The 18735-nt window shown below is 38.3% G+C and overlaps 3 protein-coding genes and 1 pseudogene across 3 annotated transcripts; 1 reads left to right on the forward strand and 3 right to left on the reverse strand.

Moving 5' to 3' along the window:
- The first annotated feature begins 5 nt into the window (after window positions 1-5).
- Window positions 6-2011, forward strand: LOC137710218 (putative pentatricopeptide repeat-containing protein At1g74400 pseudogene; annotated as a pseudogene).
- A 1404-nt stretch (window positions 2012-3415) lies between these two features.
- LOC137710356 (ribulose-phosphate 3-epimerase, chloroplastic) lies at window positions 3416-6797 on the reverse strand. The gene is made up of 10 exons (XM_068449309.2): window positions 6426-6797; window positions 5879-5993; window positions 5532-5672; window positions 5334-5447; window positions 4930-5008; window positions 4486-4595; window positions 4309-4365; window positions 4035-4104; window positions 3847-3940; window positions 3416-3622 (listed from the first exon to the last, which is right to left on the reverse strand). Exons 1-9 carry the CDS (start codon window positions 6542-6544, stop codon window positions 3891-3893), a joined length of 855 nt encoding a protein of 284 aa, XP_068305410.1. The 5' UTR covers window positions 6545-6797; the 3' UTR covers window positions 3416-3622; window positions 3847-3890.
- A 904-nt stretch (window positions 6798-7701) lies between these two features.
- On the reverse strand, window positions 7702-14287 carry LOC137710331 (DNAJ heat shock N-terminal domain-containing protein). The gene is made up of 20 exons (XM_068449279.2): window positions 13754-14287; window positions 13576-13645; window positions 13402-13444; window positions 12926-13003; window positions 12709-12793; window positions 12501-12583; window positions 12144-12201; window positions 11762-11872; window positions 11308-11365; window positions 11003-11099; window positions 10721-10756; window positions 10444-10580; window positions 10146-10216; window positions 10006-10059; window positions 9563-9705; window positions 9164-9304; window positions 8837-9070; window positions 8647-8706; window positions 8313-8564; window positions 7702-8203 (listed from the first exon to the last, which is right to left on the reverse strand). The coding sequence occupies exons 1-20, from the start codon at window positions 13896-13898 to the stop codon at window positions 8075-8077; spliced, it is 2085 nt and encodes a 694-aa protein (XP_068305380.2). The 5' UTR covers window positions 13899-14287; the 3' UTR covers window positions 7702-8074.
- Window positions 14288-16856: 2569 nt separating this feature from the next.
- LOC137710217 (transcription factor MYB106-like) lies at window positions 16857-18667 on the reverse strand. Its single transcript, XM_068449157.2, has 3 exons — window positions 18438-18667; window positions 18111-18240; window positions 16857-17774 (listed from the first exon to the last, which is right to left on the reverse strand). Exons 1-3 carry the CDS (start codon window positions 18568-18570, stop codon window positions 17057-17059), a joined length of 981 nt encoding a protein of 326 aa, XP_068305258.2. The 5' UTR covers window positions 18571-18667; the 3' UTR covers window positions 16857-17056.
- Window positions 18668-18735: the final 68 nt, after the last annotated feature.

The following is an 18735-nucleotide window of genomic DNA, read 5'->3' on the forward strand; positions in this document are numbered from 1 at the left end:
TAGAAATGAGCACGTTTATCAACGTTTAAGTAATGATCTAATCATCAACTTTCATGTCATTTAGACCATGTTGTATTGTTATTTATCTAGTTACGTCAATACACACAACAAAATTAGCACAAGAGTAATATATGTGAAGCTCCTTTTTCGTCATTGTAGTTTCAATTGTGTCAATTTAAAGTTTGTAGTTTATTTGATTACATCAGTATATCCAACAAATTAGCATGTAATTGGCATAAAATTAGCACTTCAATCTCAATGCAGGATAAATATTCATAATTACTCAAGTTACAAGTTCATTGTAAATTGTGATATTTAAAATGTAATACTCATAACCGAAAAACCTTTAACTTCGACTCTAAGCATACGTGAATAAGTCACTTAACAAGATCAATATCTCGAAGATCTCTTGCACCTAAGTTCAAATCTCCCACATCCGTAAGTTCAATTTTCCCTGCCGTTAGTCTTAAGAATATTGTTCAACACTTGAAACTATAGGGACGAAGCGACACTCTCATGAAGCAATTCTTCCGTCCAAAACACACACTCGTCTTCACCTCCTCCACTTCCACTTCCACTACCACCATATCAAGGCCATTTTCTTCTTCCTCGTCTTCTCCGGCATCCGATTCCAGGAGCACCATTTGCAACCCGATCACTGGAGCTCTTCAACTCTGCCGCGGAAAAACAAGGGTAGCGAATCCATCTCCGCAGTTTCATCTTCCGTAAAAGTCCGTCCACAACGGATAGCTACGCTCTCTTGTTTGTCATCAAAGCTTGCACCCAAAAGTCCGTCTCGAGGGAAAGCAACTGCATGCCCTTGTGCTTAAATATGGATTAAAATCCATATTTTACCTGCAAACATCTCTTACGAACATGTATTCTGCTGCAGGTGATGCTGTGAATGCACGCCTGGTGTTTGATGAAATACCCTCCAAGAATGTAGTTTGCTGGACCACAATGGTTTCTGCTTATGTCGACAACCAGAGGCCTAACGAAGATCTTCAGCTGTTCAAGCAGATGCAGATGCACAATGTGGAACCCGATCAAGTTACATTGATGGTCGCTGTCTCAGCGTGCGCTGATCTTGGAGCGTTAGAAATGGGAGAGTGGATTAACGCTTATGTCTGTCATAAGTATGGGTTTGATACAGATTTATGCTTGAACAATGCGCTTGTCAACATGTATGCAAAATGTGGGGACATTGGAAGGAGATTGTTCGATAACATACGAGAGAAGGATGTTATGACATGGACATCGATGATCGTGGGGGCATGCACTACATGGACAAGCAGAAGAAGCGCTTACCCTTTTCGGACGAATGAAAGAAGCAAGTAAAAACACCAGGAAGAACAAGAAGAATAGTGAGTTTGGAAGCGCTTTAGTTGTCCCTAACGATGTTACTTTCATAGGAGTTTTGATGGCTTGCAGCCACGCAAGGATGATGGAGGAAGGGAAGCGGCATTTCAGAAGCATGAGCCAAGAATACGGTTTGAAACCCTGCGAAGCTCATTTTGGGTGCATGGTGGATCTGTTCTGCCGAGCCGGGCTCTTACAAGAAGCTTATGACTTTACCCTGAAGATGGCAGGGCCTTTAAATGCAGTGGTGTGGAGGACATTGTTCGGCGTGTGCAGCCTCCAAGGAGACATTAAACTTGGCTCGCAAGTTAGGGTAAAGTTGCTTGAGTTAGAGCCTAGTTGTGTTGGCGATGATGTTGCTTTGTCCAACATCTATGCTGCCAAAGGCATGTGGGATAGGAAGATGATTGTTAGAGATCAAATGAAGCAACGAAGGTCGCCGGGTTGCAGTTTGATTGAGGTGGGAAGGAGTATCAATGAATTCGTTTCGGCCAATGTCGATCACCCTTTAAGGACTGAAATTTATCAGATTCTTCGGCAGTTGATTGCAAGTATAAAAGGTTATGGCTACTATCCGGAGCTTTCGAGCCTAAACGAGTGTTGAAGGGAGAGAACAAAGGTTTAAAGCATTTGTACTATAATACCATATGAAGCTGGAATGAGCAGGTTACCCTTGCTAATCTTCGTCGTGATGTCCATGGAGGAGCGGAAACCAGAGGGCTGCCAAGGGATGTTCTGAAGAAACTACCATCTCGTGTGATCTTGAAGGATACCAAGGCAGCTCGGGGTTGCTGTTGTACGATATGTTTGCAGGTCGTAACTCTTTCTAAGGCGACTTGAACTATTTGTCCGTTTTAGTTTGAAAGTGTTTGTGATAAAATAGATGGATACATTCACATATTTGGAAGATTAAACTGTGGTAACTGGTTAATCAATACTCAAATCTTAATATTGTTTTTGCTGATGGCGGAAAGCAATCATGTTTATGAATCGGGGTGTGGGTTCAATCCCCCTGCCTCCTAAAAACTAATAATTTAACTCACTAACGCTATCGTTTGTTAACGAAAAAAATCACTTGTTTTCAACTCAAAAGGACACTATCTGAAATCATAACAACAATAATGTGGTTTCTGCAGGATGTTGAAGAAGGAGAAATTGAGAGGACGCTGCCCCTGTGACAGCATACGTTTCACTTGGCGTGCGTGGACAAGTGGCTCGGCAGACACGGTTCGTGCCCTTTATGCCGGCGAGATTTGTGAACGAAACGCAGGTTGATTTTTATCACGAAGGTGTTTCGAAGAAAATTGAACAAGAAAATTTTAGAAATATAATAAACTGAATCTTTTGGCATGTGTGATGAATATTCCTTTTCTGATCGTTGAATTGAATCGAGAACGAGATCCTGTGTTTGATTCTCTCGAGGTCCTGTGTTTGATCCTGTTAGATTAGGGTATCTTCTCTATCTCTATTATATGATAAACTTGTTTGTTGCTGCATCCATCTGAGATTCCCTAACATGTAATTGATACCCTGATCTAACAGAATCAAACACACAACCTCGAAAGAATCAAACACAGGATCTCGTTCTCGATTCAATTTAACGATCAGAAAAGGGATATTCATCACATGCCAAAACATTCAGTTGATTATCTTTCTAAAATTTTCTTGTTCAATTTTATTATATAAAATATTCTGAAGTACGGGTGACCATACCACCTCACTCCGTCCCACCCACTCCTTGATCTAGCGTGATGAGTCGTGATTGAACAATCACGTGGTACGGACATCCGGACCAAAGAACATCTCCTACTGAACGGTTTATGTACATTAAAGGAGGGAGGACTCGAGCACTGGACTTCGGGGCAAGGATACTCCTCTTAATTACCTGAGCTACAAACTCTTGCAAATAATAACCGAAACTGCTTTTAAACAATTTCATCAAAAGCGTTTTCAGTCATTTTAAAAGCACTTCCAAATAAGCCCAAATATTTAAACAACGATTTGTTTGATTTTAGACTGGATAAGGAAAACGATCAAAGCAAGAACAGCGAAGGAAGACAAGAAAAATGCTTCATTAAGATTGGAATGATCTGTTACATACATAGCCAAGGAAATGGTACAGAACCTATGTGTCCCAGGCGAACCGCAGACTTGTTGGTTATCAGTTTCTCTGCATTCTTTAATACAAGAGATATTGCACGTACCGAAAGGACATCCGAGGAGAAGATGTGATGAGTATGCTTCCTAGGTCGTACGTAAATTTCTGCAAAGATGTAGATTAACTTAGTTGAGTTAGTCGTAAAAATTTTCAGAACAAAACCAAACTCGTGCTTCAAATAGCCGTTCATCATGTGCGGAAATTCAAGTCCATCAACCAGATGAATTTTAAGAAGGCAACTTATGCAGCTCGTCGGTGAAATGACTCAAAAGAAAATGCTAGTAGGTTTTCGTATATCAGAAACTCGAATGAGCAAGAAGCTGGCTTACATGGCAATGATGAAAAGAAACAACACGATCATTTGGAGGTCATTTCACACTGCAACTGCTACAGGCCTTTTGCTGGTCTTGATTCCTTTAATAGCTGCAATATTGAAAATAAAAGCCAATGTTAAGATGCAAGTTAATTAGCTCGTCTGGACTAATAATATAGGTTCTGAAATCTGTGTGATCCGTACCTTCAGCGTAATCTTTAGCTCCAAAGACAGCAGAACCAGCAACAAGAGCATTAGCTCCGGCCTCAATAACCTGCCACGACAGAAAATATTTGAAACCGGATTCTTACATCCTAAATCATGCAACTATTTTCACACTCAACAAATGTGTTCGGGTTCCATTAATCAACACGACTAATTTGTTCTTTTTGTTGATATAGTTACATCCTAGGAAAGCTCTCAGCACGACACATGTCAAATTATTTATAACGGGTACATTGAAACTTGGTCCCCATACCTTGTACGCATTTGCTGGACCAACTCCGCCATCCACTTCAATCCATGGGTTCACTCCCTGCAGTAATAACAAACAAAACTGTGAATACCTTCTCGGGTTCAGATAAAGTGTCTGAACGGAATCCCACAGCGGGAGAGAGGGAGAGAGAGATTGAATCAAGGTGAATTGGGATTATACTTTCTCCACACACATTCTTCTCAAGTCTGCAATTTTCTTCACTTGGCTTTCTATGAAGCTCTGCCCACCAAAGCCGGGGTTTACCGACATAATCAAGACCAGATCGACCACTGAATCATGAAAAAGAAAGTCAATATCACCCCATTTCACGAGATGATATATCAGATGAGTTAATAATAAGCAACAATCGTCTTTTCTTTTTGTACTCTCCCTTCCCATGCATTAACTCATCATGTAAAATGCAAAATTGATTGAGAACAGGAGTATTCTGGCAGAGTTTCAAATATAAGTTGGCCTTTGTGATCCCATACAAGTAAAATACACCACATAAGGGGACGATCCTTGACCATATAATATCACTAAGAATCAATTTTATAAAGCACTACCATGATTATATTCCCCAAATGAATCAGAACGTATATAATATCCAAAAGATAAACTCACCATCGAGAATATATTCAATTGCCGTTAGAGGGGTGCCAGGGTTCAGCACAACTCCAGCTTTAGCTCCCAGACTCTTTATCTGAATTACAACAAAAGTATAGGATTACAAAAATGAACTCGTGGTACAAACCATACTATTTTCTGGTAACACTTTCATGATTGCAGGGATAAGCTTAAATGCATTCTCTTGAAAAAGGAAAAACAACTAAATTGGATCGTGTAGCCCTCGCTTTGCTTCACCATCTATGTATATCATACTTCTTCACTTCTCACAACCACGGGAATATTACATCCCATGAATTCGAAGTAGAGACAAGATGACACAAACCAAATTCAGAACAGTAACGCAGCTGCATCAGTTCTTTAACAAGTATGCCATCACAAGGATATGAGGGAAACCTTACCTGATTAACTGAACGGTGTAAATGGATGGTGGAAGATTGTTCAGCATGAACACTGACTATGTCTGCTCCAGCTTTGATAAAATCTGGCACTCGCTGGTCAGGCTCCACGATCATCTGCAGCGCTTCAATTTCACATTAGCCATTGCTCTTTATTCAAAGCCTATCTAATAGATACCAAAACAGGAGAACGAAAAATACCAGATGCACGTCCAAAGGAAGGTCTGTCACAGGGCGCAAAGCATCAACCACAAGAGGTCCAATGGTAATATTTGGAACAAAACGGCCATCCATCACATCGACATGAATCCAGTCACAACCTGCCAACTCTACAGCTTTTACCTAGATAAAGTGAGAGTCAAACTCAAATGCTAAGAGTTTCAATCTTATATTTCAACAATGGAAAATCTGATGCAACAATTTTTAAACGACGTTTTTGCAGTAAAACATAATACAAACATTTCAAGGTTTACATAATCTATGTTTTCACCTATAATCCAGAAACCGAAAAAGCAATATATGCTGACAAAGATCGAAAAAAATAGAACCTGCTCTCCCAACTTGGCAAAGTTAGCAGAAAGAATAGATGGTGAAACAATGATGTCACTTTTCGAGAATTTATCAACCCGAGATGAAGCCTTCACCACAGTCCTACATCTCCTCCTAAAACCGAAACGATAACAGAAGCAACATCAGAAATGCAAATATCATTCTTTTCCTTCTTCCGGATAATTATTTGCACTTCAAGTTCAGCCAAGCTTAATTGCAACACATCAGGCACAAATTTCAAAAACCAATTCACTAAATTCAATGACCATAACATCCATTCGAGCAAAGAACTCTGCTTTTCACAAACAAAGTCAACATCCATTCGAGCAAAGAACTCTGCTTTTCACAAACAAAGTCAAATGAATACACTCCCACGATTTCCCATCTCAAATTTCCAACAATTTCTTAACGTTGTACTACTTTCCTCAGCTGGGTTTCATCCGAAAGCACAAATTTTTCTATCCTAGAACTGAAAACCCGGTAAACAAAACCAAACCCAAATGGAATTCAAACGAAACAACGTTAACCAAATAAAAAAGACAATACCTTGTGAAGGTAAGAGAAGTGGGTTCAGAAACAGATGGTTTTTGAAGCTTAAGACCTCCGCCGAGTCCGCTGATCTGCTGGGACTTGAGAGTTGACGAACAAAGTGAAGCAGCCGACATCCTTCCCTTCTCCGAATCTCTGTCTCTCTGGCTTCAACGGTCAGCTGGTGGCGCAGTGAGAGAGAAAGGTTTGGTCTTTTGTTTTTCTGTGTTCAATTTCCTTCCCACCGATCTTTCAGCAGAGAGGATTGAAAAATCTCGGAGAAATTTAGGAAGAAAAAACGTGTGGCCGACACGTGTAGTTCGCGGTTTTTGTTGGGGATTTTCTTATCTGCAATGGTTGGCGCTCTATTGTGCTTGCGTGTGATTGTGTAAACTTGCAAGTGGGCAAAGGCAGTTTGTTAACGTTTGTTAAAGTGGCTCTTGAAGTAAAGTAGAGGCCTTTTTGCCTACGTGGGGATTTATAGCTTAGTTTATTGGAGCGAGATGTACTTTGGAATTCTGTGTTTGGAGCTTGTGAACTGAGAGATTCAGACCACTCAATTTCAAATTTACTGTTCCTATTAACACATCTCACCAGCCCACATTTTGAAAAAATGAATGACCGACGATCTCGGTCCAGGATTCCAGACACAAAGATCCAAAGTGAATCTCATTCCTAGTTTGTTAACATTAGTCCACTCATTTCTTAGGTTGTTTCATAACTGTTTCGCATGTCAATTTGGACTTGACCATTTCAATTACATCGAGTTATAGGGTTGTAGTTTGTGTTATAAATTTTTGAGTTTAATGGAAGAGTAAACTGTCAAAATTTATCCGATTTTTCCTCTGAACTTCTTATTTAGAAAATTAAAGACTCAAATTAAATTTGTTGGCCAATTTCCTCCACCAAATATAATTACGTGCATACATATAAGAGGAATTTTCTAATTCATACCCCACTTGGGAGGTGTTATCTACAAATCTCGCTCACATGCCTTGATCATGCAGGCTTTTCTAATCCTCTCTTCATAACACTTCATGATCTATTAGTTCAAAACTTGGCATCAAACATTGCCTAAGTAATCGAGCCACTAGCACTATTATCCACTTGAAGCTAATAGGGGTCATGTTCGGCTCTCAGAGATAACGAGTTTAGTATCTAATGTTGCAGTTGTGGGTTGCACCATCCGGTGAGGAGCAGTGTGTCTCTTTCTCTTAAGTTTAAAGTTTGAACCACCGTTCCCTCCATAATAAAATAACAAAAAATAAAAAAATAATTAAAATAAACAAAAAAAGAGAGAATACAAATGTTAAAATAAACAAGCAAGTGGTTTATAGGCCTTCATCTTCTTTTAACCCACTGCATCCCACAGTCACATCATATCTCTTCTCAAAGTCTAGTCCGTACTAACTAGTAGTACAGAAAATAAACAATCTAAATTGAATTGAGGAAATATTATTTTTGCTTACTTGCCAACCTACGAGTTTTTTCCTTATAACTTGCAGGCTCTGTTTAAGGGAGGTTCCGCGCCTGCATTTGAGAATCACAAGCCATGGTTCCCATGTATTTCGCGACAGCTTGGTTCAACGATTATGTTTGCACCTGAACCCTTCAACATCAGCAGGGATTTGGTTTCTTTCAAACCTTCAAAAAGCTAGCAGCATCCGCTACTCGGAGTCGGAACCTGACAGTGGCATTTCATAAGAGTCTCTTGGTTCCATATCGGTGATGGAAGGGGGTAGGTCTTGATTAAGCACGTTTCTAGCCCGGTCTCTCCTTCTTCGTCTACTTTCATCCTGTAAGACGGAGATTAAACATGTCATTGGAATGATCTAGACCAAAAACATGGGTGAAGTGTACTAAAGTACTAAGTTGGTCTGCTATATTTTTGCTCTTAATGCTCACCTTGGAATTTGGCTGATTTGGTTGACTAGACACTGGAGTTGCTTGACTCCTCCGAAGCCAGATGGTACCGAAAGACATCAATGCAGCTAGAAGCAGCATTGGACCAAGCCTTGGATCTCCAACGCGATCATAGACTCCACGTAACATTCCACGGATGCTCTGCATGAGCGTGTTTGTTGAAGGAATTCTTTGGACACCGGCTGACCATATTGGCTCTGAATCCTCAGGAACCAAATGAGGAGTTCTTGTTCTCTGCAACGAAAACATAAAGTAAAGCTCCTGAAAAAAAAGTAGTTCATGAAACTGCTTGTATGAGAAGGCCAAGTTTATTTACATAATGAGGAAGATCTCTGGAGTCGCCATCGTTGATTATTTGCGAGATCCATTTAGTAATCTGCATGAGAAAGGTGAAAATGAAGCAACCAACTTAGAGAAAATTTGTATTCTGTGACGTCTGAGGCATTGATTGTATCTTAAAGTATTGTGATGCAAAGTCAAGAAATTCTCAAAACCGAGTTAGATACCTCCTGAGTATCATCTGAACCGTTGTACTTTGCCACAAGCTGTGATGCAGGATCTAATTCCTGGTCTTGCACTGCATCCCATATGCTTTTTGGCTTCTTCTCGGGCTTCTCACTCTCTTCTGTCACATTCCTCTTATAGCGTACAATAAATAACTGAGGAACATCGGTCATATCTGTCCTTTCTCCACAAGTTTCATGGCTGTTTTCAGATTGGAGGAAGAAGAGGCAATATTTCTGAACAAAAATTAAATCTTTGGTCAGACAAAAGTTTCAAGACCACACTCAATGATATAACAGTTAAAAGGCAAACAACACACAAAGGTTCACCTTTTGGGATTCTCCGTCAAGCCAAGCAAATGTCAGTCGTTTGCTTTTAAGCGCTTCTGCTGCTGGTGCTATAGATTGCACTTCATCAGCTGACCTTGACTCAACTTCATTTGACAATTTCTCTTGAACCCTGCGAATGGCCTATCAAACTTATGTCATTCACACCAATTGCTAAGTTTTGAAAAACTTAATGTTAGATTGCATAGAAAACTCATAAAGTCAGAAGTTTTGATTGCTTCTCTGAATATAGTAATTTTTAGAATGGATGCACATTGGGTTTAGGATTTCTCTGACATAACTTGTTGATCTACAGCTATCTGAAACAACTCTAAACAATCGACACAAACCAAAAATTAGAGCAATATTGTGGGAAAAAAAAATGACAGGAAAGACGCTTACTCCACGCATGTTACTGAGTTCTGGGCTATGCCTCCCTGCTACAACAGCACAGTACCAAGTAACGGTATCATATCCAGCACGAGAATAACCTCGAGAATCACAACCCAATTCCATGGATGTCGTACTCCTCAACTGAGGTAGCTCTGAAAGAACGTGTGAGAAATAAATGGGAATTAATTAGTCTTACTGCAAATTACTACAAAAAGTTCAAAAGTACACTTCACTACCACCAGAAAATTTGATGCATTATTTTTTGTTACATAGATCCACTAGTAAATGAATAGGGAATCCAAAGCAGCTTATTGAATATACTGTATGGTCTGACCTACTTTTTTGAGAGTCCAGGTATATTGCTAATAGGTTAAGGTCAAGGCCAACCTATGTAAGCTTTGTAATGCACTCTTTCATATTAAATGAAGAATGTCGCAAGAAGATAACAGTACCTTGTTGTTTATTTTGCTCCATAATATTTAAGAACTGTGAGTAGTCAAAAGATCCTGCAAGTCAAAACATACGGCTTTGGTTATCACATGAAGCACAAATGTTTATAAAATTGTTCTAGAGGGTTAAGAGAGTTATGTACCGTGGTACACAACAGGTTTGACACCAGGATCTTTCAAAATCACTATAGCAGGTGCAGATTCCACCTCAAACCTGTTGGAAAACATAAGAGTTCTTCTGAATCACAGATGCATAAATTTTGGTATCCAACTTATGGTAATAGTTCAAGTTCCAACTGACAATAGTGGTGTTTGTGTTATTATAGACTCAGTTCACATAAAAATTTTGAAAATCTGAAACTGTACTCTTTCAGGAGGATTAATATTAGATTAGCCACTCTTCACCAAAAAAAAAAAATAATAATTAGATTAGCCACTCACGAATTAAACCAAAAGGAAGATTCCTCTTCTTGCCACAACACGAATGCAAAAGAAGCATGAGCCCAATAATTTTTAGCAGCTTGGCGTATGAATGGAGCAGCACGCACCCCCGTTTTTGAGAAGAAAATGACTCTTACCTATGAGCCAGAAGAACAAAACCATTATCCAAGTGACAGGTCAAAAGTATTAACAATAGATAGCAGCATGTTGTGGAGGCATCTATTTATACGTTAATCAATTTAAATGCATTAGAAAAATATTGAATCTGCAAGTGTACCTTATGAAGACTAACTTTTGCTAGAAACTTCTGCCCCTGAAAATTGAAGTACGCATTCATATCATTTTGGGGTATGTTTGGGTGACGGAAAATAAAGAGCAGAAAAGTGGAAAAAAATGAAAGGTGAATTAATAATACGCCTAAATCAGCGAAGCAAAAGTAAAATTAGATGACAAAAGCAGATTGGATAACCTTATACTGCATCAAACTTATATTTTGAACAAAGTTGTATTTAATCTTAAGTTATAGAGGAGAAGGAAAGAAATCTTCTCATAGAATTACCAGTGTCTCCTTTGAGTAGTAAAGAATACGAGGCAAACCAAGTATGGTTGTTGCAAACCAATCTGTGATTGAATCAACAGAGAGATCTCCTTCATACCTGAGACAAAAGACTCAGACTAAGATGTCATTCCATAACTAACGAAGGAAACATGATGTGCTTGATCATATCAAGCAAGAAGGAAAAGACAGAAAGAAATACTTGCCCTTATATATAGATATAGCAGAGTATCTAAACTCTTCTGCCATGGAAATAAAAAATCAATCTTTACAATATTGTTAATCTTACAGCTTACTGAAAACCTCACCTAATAAAACAATTGGCAGTTTTACACCCCGGCGGAAAAGCAACAAGAGAAGGAATGCCTGTAAGAGATTGATATGCAGTTAGAAACATGAAACAAGAAATGAAAAGACTTCATCACGAAACAGTTTCCGTGCCAAAAAATTCAGAGTCAAATTTACGATTGCTTAGTAGTTCAGCAGCCCCATAGTCCTGGTACCAGTTGGCACAATAGATACAATGCCCAGGGATAAAAGATGCAGTATTATGTGTAATGAATATCCCTTAAGTTTCAAGATCTTATTTCTAAAGCTTATGCCCCTAACTTCGTCTATTTCCAACCATTTATTTATCAAAATATGCATATTCTTGAGCAGTTTTTTAGTTCACATTCACAAATTCCAAGACCTGCAATTAAATACGAATTGAATCTTTGGAAAATAACAGCAGGTAATATTGATCATTATCAAACCACTTACCATTCCTGAAGAAAGGTTGTCCAGTTGGTTTTCTCTCAGCAAAATGTGTCGCTAGCTGAAGCTCTCCAAGTTCCAACATACCAGTATTTGCCACACCATTCAGAAAAACAGCTAGAGGGTAACAAAACAAAATGATCATATTCTCAAACAAAAATTGTCATAAATAAAAATAATATTTTGAGTCAAATATTGGAATTTAAAGAGTGAGTCAAATCTGAATGGTTAAACTTATGGAGACAAAACCAACTAATCAATTGGTAAAACACGGTCTCCACTCTGTTTAGTGCATGAATTAGCCACTAAACATGTGTTCACCTTTCACGAAACCATTTCAAATACAGGTAAAGAATCTTAAATCAGGTTCTCCAAACTGAAATCGTACCAATTTTCTTCCACACATCAGAAAACTGATAGCAGCTTTTGCTCCCAAATGAGCACACCTGGTCCAAATCCCAACAAGCACAGAGTCAGTAACTTTTAAAAGATAAATAAAAGAAGTTATCTTGATAACAAAATACGACAAGAAATATATATAAGGCTATTTTATGACAGAACATGTAAGCACATTCTAGTTATGTGTTGGCTAGAACTTTATAACAAAATAGGTTAGTCTGTCCGGTTATGCATGTACCTCATTAATTTAAAGTAAAAATCTAATGGAAGGGGAGGTAAACCAAAGAGAAGATATAAGCATATGCCGGACATGGCATGCAAAGCATCGTTTATAACGTGGCTTTACCTGAATCAGCCATGGTTTGTTACCCTCGAACATAGTCTGAAAATCCTTGGAGGTCATGACTGTACCATCATGGTCTTCAGTTTCTATTAAATTAATCAGTGTAGAAATAATGGAAATCCTTTAATAATTGTTCTAAGGAAATAAAAAAAAAAAAAAACAACGTTAATGTAACTGAAATGTTAACATGATGAAAAGATTAAGTTCCAACCATAAGCAACAGACTCTAGCAAAGGAAGGTCTATCTTCGAAAAGCTTTCTCCTTTATATTGCTCTGTGACCTTCTCAACCACATCCTAAGGTCAAAAAAGGGAAATTAATAGGACAGTTGAGCATGCCGCAGAGGTTAGTGAAAAAAGAACATGGATGGAACTACAAGCTGGACACGTAAGATGTCGATAAGCCTTGGAATGGGAGGGAGAACTCACTATTTGCTCATCAATGCCGAATATGTCATAGTTTCTTTTCCACACTGGATTTGCCAGCAACTCATAAGCATATTGAATCTGCACTTACATCCCGATGTCATACTTAGATCAATAGTATAAACGAAAGAACAGAGAGCAAGCCAAAATACTGACTACGAAAACTACTCATTCTAAAAGCATTGACACAGCAGTTATCTTATTATTTCTATTCGAAAATAGTGAACAAAAAACTCATACTTTTTAAGTAAAAGATGCATCTTTTCCTTGTTATATAGAAAACGACCATTTTCGCGTAATGTATTCAAAATATTAGTAATAAAAAATGCCCAATTCAACATATTTTCTCTCATTCTTTGGTAAAGCCATATAATTTTATCATCTGATTGCATATTTGATAAATCACGTCACATGAAGTTTTTCATCTACATGTTAACAATAAAACTCCGCCCCGCGGAGAAACCACCGAGTTCACTAACCTTGATCAAATCGGAAGTATCCGGAGCCTGCCCGTCTGAATTCCTGAAAAGCATGAAAAATTGAAGCATTTCAGATTGTGTTTTTTCAAACCTTGACACACAGAGCCTTCTTCTGCTTCCGGAAATTACCAAAACCAATCAAATTGAGCAATTTCAGCCATTAAAACGACATACCAGACTGAAGAAATATTTTCATAGGCCTCTTTCACTTCTTCAATGGAGCTATAGCTCCTTATACCAAGAACTGCAACAATTCAATCAACCAAGCAATCATTCACAATCCATATTCATACAATATGTGTATATGTGTGTGTGGAGAGAGAGGGAGAGGGAGAGAGAGAGAGAGAGTTACTATCGTAATGAGAGGGAGGGAAGGATTTGGGAATAACGAAGAGCTGGAAGAACATGGCGGCAGCGAAGAGAATCAGAGGCAAAGAGTAGGCTTTGATTACCGACGCCGTCGACTTCGTCGCGGCCGGAGACGCAGGCTTTACCATGGAGCTCAACCGCAGCGGAAAATTTCTGGTTCCGGTTGCAGAGAAGAGAGTGACGAAGAGACTGCCGTCTGCGAGTAGCGGTGAGCCCAATATTATGGCGCAAGTGACGACAAACAGGAGAGTCTACTTCTACTCGCGCATTGGTGGAGAGCGATCGGCTTACGGGAACTTGACACGTGTGAGGATGTGATTGGTATTTTGACGGAGAGTCAACGGAATTTGGGGTTGAAGGAAACCGGATCTCCTCCGGATCTTTGTAAACTGAGCCTCTGATCAAGGAATCTGAACAGCTGAAATTTGATCCAACGATCTGAATTCCTTGATTAGGAGACTCAGTTTCAAAGGGTACAGAGGGGATCCCGTTCCGGATTGAATAACACGTTTGGAATGTTTGTAATACACGCTAAGTATGGAAATATATTTCAACAAAAAATAGAACCACAAATCTTTTGGGCTTAAAACTAAACTATTAGGGCCTATATTGTTAAACAGATCAAGACTAATAATGCTTAGGCCCATAATGTCTTCTCTAATTCAATTTTCATGCATGGCCTAGTGTATTTACTTGCCATAACTAATTAACATAACTGAAGCATTGAGATTATCTCTAGATCTCATATTTTGGAGTTCACAGATCAGGCAATTCATAACGTTCAAGAAAGAGATATATAGGCATTGAATATAGAGATTGTGTGTAATTGTAAAGTAGGCCAGTGAGAAGCGTTAATGGGGACCGCAAGATTTAAATTAAACTGTCCGCAGGCTCTAGAGTGTGAGATCCGGAAAGGATTTCAATCCATAACAGAACATACTTGGCTTCTTAACGTGTAAGGACTAAGAAATCTACTACTTGTAAGCAATAGTTTGGTGCATGCGTATAAACTTTATTTGCTTTGTAATTTTAATGCATTACGTTTGCTTGTGTATCAGATTGTCGAGTTCTATTGCATATTAGTATAATATATAGCCTTTAAAGCGGCTCAGGATCACCCGCTGAAATTCTTGAAAAGCTGTAACGCACAACCACTAAACCGGTGATTATATTCAATATATATATACACACACACACACACACGCACATATATATTTATGTATATTACTATGTACTATGTGATTTTCAATCTAATTCCCAGCTACATCAACTGTGTGCTTCTTGCCTTTTACAATTGTCTCTTTTATGTATCTCTTTTGTTTTTACAGTTTTTAGATGCTTCTTTACTATTATAATCTTGTAAGATAAAGTTCTTTTTGTCTAATATTTTGGTTATTGAATACATAACCGAAAGAGCCTTCTCCCATTAGTGTTATTCCTCTTTCTATGTTGAAAGTTCAAGTTTCAATTTTTCTTGATTGTTTTTCTCTTTTGGGGGTAAAGAACGAGGAGAAACAACCCAACAACTAACTCAAAACATCACAGAAAACACAAGGTCTGAGACACCCCAAAATTATCATCTCTAAGAGGTGATCCAATCCAAATAGGGGATTAATTATCGAACACGTGAAGGCCAATATCTATATTATTATTTTAGCTAGTTTGCCAACTGATCCGCCATATAATATTTCACAAGAAGATTAACTAATTAACTGTACCCATCACAATGTAATAGGCCGACACAGTGCTTGCCTGTTGGTGTTATATTTTTGGCGATTTGATGGTGTGGGAACCCTACGTACGCCAAAGTTACATGAAGATAACTTATCAATATGAAGGCTTTAATTTTGAAGTTTGTGAAGGCCAAGGCAGAACTTAACTAAACAAATAAAACAGTTTACCATTTTAGGGCATGCATGGCGGGACACAAGTGCATAATGTTGAACAAATAATCAACGATGTCCGGCTCATTTGGATGTGCTTTTAAAACATGACTGAAGGTGCTTTTGGTGAAAATATTTTTGAAAGCAATCCTTAGAAAAAATGTTAGTAAATCCTTGAAAAGCACTTATAGTGTTTTCTGAAAGAAGCATATAAATGGTGCTTTTTGGAGAAAACACTTAAAGTGCTTTTGGAACCCAAAAACATTTTATTTAAAAGCGCTTTCAGTTATTTTGAAAGCACATCCAAACAAACTCGTAGTTAGCTCACATATGCATGTCACAAGTCATAGCTAACATGGTCCATATGTATCTGGGGTGAAAGACAACATTAATACATGAAAATATCCACAGATGCATGTGATTTTATATATTGTCATATATCGTGCGGTCAATCTAAATATATAGAATTATATATTATATATAGCCGACTATATTTGTTTACAGTTTTTAAATATAGGCCACGGTCCATATATACATGATGATACATTCAAGTTTTGGCACATCACCAAATTAATGTGCAGGGGTACGCTTGGGTTGCCTTCTACATAAAGAGATTCTCTCCGGGTCTCTTCCACCAAGGCTACCAGATCAAGTAATCCAAGCCCTTGAAATTTCATCCAACAACCCATCTGTTTTGATTCCTTAAAAGTTATAATAATTTTTTACCGTTAGATGAAATTTCAAAGGCTTGGATCACTTGATCCGGTGGTCTTGGTGGAAGAGATCTGGAGAGGATCTCTTTCTGCCTTCTACGATATACAAATGTATAGCAAATATGTAGTGTAGAAATTTTAAGGTTGGACGTTCTATCTCAAGAGTAAAGATTACAATGAAACTTAACAAATGAATTTCAACCACTTAAAAATAGTATGTATATATGTACAATAGAACTCTAGCTTCTAAATGAAGATAAGAAACTAATTATGAAATTCATAAAATTTCTGGAAAAGCATAGTAAGACTCTTTAATTTACCATCACCCTTACAAAACTAACCTTAAGTAAATAAATGTTTATTTGTTAAGATTAGGAAGAGGTCCAAACGAAGTATTTTGTTATATATTTATTTTCATGTTCTTTTTCCATTCCCTCTTTTTTGTTTCTTGGCGGTAAGAGGCTGAAAATAATAATATTATTAGTTAAACTAGAGTAGAAGAGATACATCAATTATAAAGCTGGTGATCAATATTAATGCATCATTAATTGGATGATCTTCAATTCTCCAATAAGTACTTATATTACATCGTAAACCCTAATAAAACCATCGCCAACTTTAGTAGCTAGTTCTACAATTTCTTGCAAGTGGTGCCGTGGAGAATTAATCATCAGAAATGTCACCTGCTTCTTATATAATTTGTTCCAAACTATTCCAAGCATCCTCGAATTCAGACCCGATATTGTGGTGGAGTGCCACCAATGATTCACTGCATTCATTACCACAGTACTGACCGAAAAGTTCATAAATATCCATCGATCCAGTGGGTACTGACATGAGCGTTGCATCATCATATCCCATCAGGCTTGATAATTGCTGGTCAGATGTTGGAATATATGTTGGAGCCTCAAAATTAGGACCATAATCTTGGCCGTCCATATTAACACCATGATCATGAACATGATGATGATCACCGAATGAAACATTACCCTGGCCGTTTGTATCGTCGATTAGGGCAGCCGATCTTGACGATGACTTTGACATGGATATTAGGCTTTCCCATGCGGATGCTCGTAGAATGTCCAGGCACTGTGGAACTAGTGGTGGAGCAAACTGATGGTGCTCATCGGAAAGCGACGCCGCTGGTGCAGATGCATGCATACGTGGTTTGGATTCATTGACAAATCTTGCTTCGGCTTGAATCCTGGCACTTTCCCACTGAGCAATGTGGCTGAGATTTGACAAGTTTTTCGGGTCGCCATTTGCAGAGCCAAGAATGGCAGCCTTGGGCTTATGGGTTGCAGGGTCTAACCCTATCTTTGCCAACCTTTTCTTCAGATGTGTGTTCCAGTAATTCTTGATCTCGTTGTCTGTTCTTTTTGGTAAGTATGTAGCTATGGCCGACCACCTACAGATCATACATGGATATTTATACATCCACGATTAGCTCGCATGGAAGTACGATATATAGTATAAGAGTGAAGGAAAACCAAGGCACATAAGCATTTTCACTATCATTCTAATTTTCTGAAGGTAACTATTTCAAGAATGTTTTGTATGTTTTATTGATATCACAAAAGAAAAATGAACCAAAAAAAAACAAAAATAAAGGAAAACCAACAAATTAAGTTCTACGATAATATGCATGCATGCCCTAAATATTTAATATAAAAAGGCTCTCTTGAATCAAAGTTATTGTATGTAAATGTTTAAGAATAATATTAATGTTAATAATATATTTTACCTGTTGCCAAGAAGTGCGTGGAGTTGAATGATGGTTTGGTCTTCGTGCAAACTGAAATTTCCCCTCTTAATATCAGGTCTGAGGTAGTTTATCCACCTTAGCCTACAGCTCTTCCCGCATCTTTTTAGACCTGTATGGATGTAAACAGAAGACCAAGTTAATTGAGGGTATAATCAGCAAATTAACTACATGCAAGATGAGGAGGATATTTAGGCTCTTTTAAGGAAACAACATTCATTAGATGTTAGATAACGGTACATCAAAAACGTCTGCAGGCCGTACAACTCGCAATAACCACAACCCTAAAATCATCCCACAAGTACATACCAGCTTTCTGGGACAAGGAACGCCAGCTTCCATGGCCGTGTAGTTGAATGTAAGCTAAAAGCTTTCTGTCCTCTTCAGGAGTCCATGCACCTCTCTTTATCCCTGACGCTGCACAGGAACCAGACTTTCTCATCTGTCTAGCTTGACGGATTTAGTATATATCTTGGTGGAAATGGTGATGTTAAGATTAGAGAGGTAGCTAGTTAGCCAGCAACTAGAATTTCCTTTTCTGTAACATTGCGTTACTATTGTGTTGGGACCTAGAATGGCAACATTGCGTGACTATTTATATCGGGAA

Source organism: Pyrus communis, chromosome 6, assembly GCF_041283825.1.
Source record: "Pyrus communis isolate YQ-2024b chromosome 6, ASM4128382v1, whole genome shotgun sequence".
Taxonomy (NCBI): Eukaryota; Viridiplantae; Streptophyta; class Magnoliopsida; order Rosales; family Rosaceae; genus Pyrus; species Pyrus communis.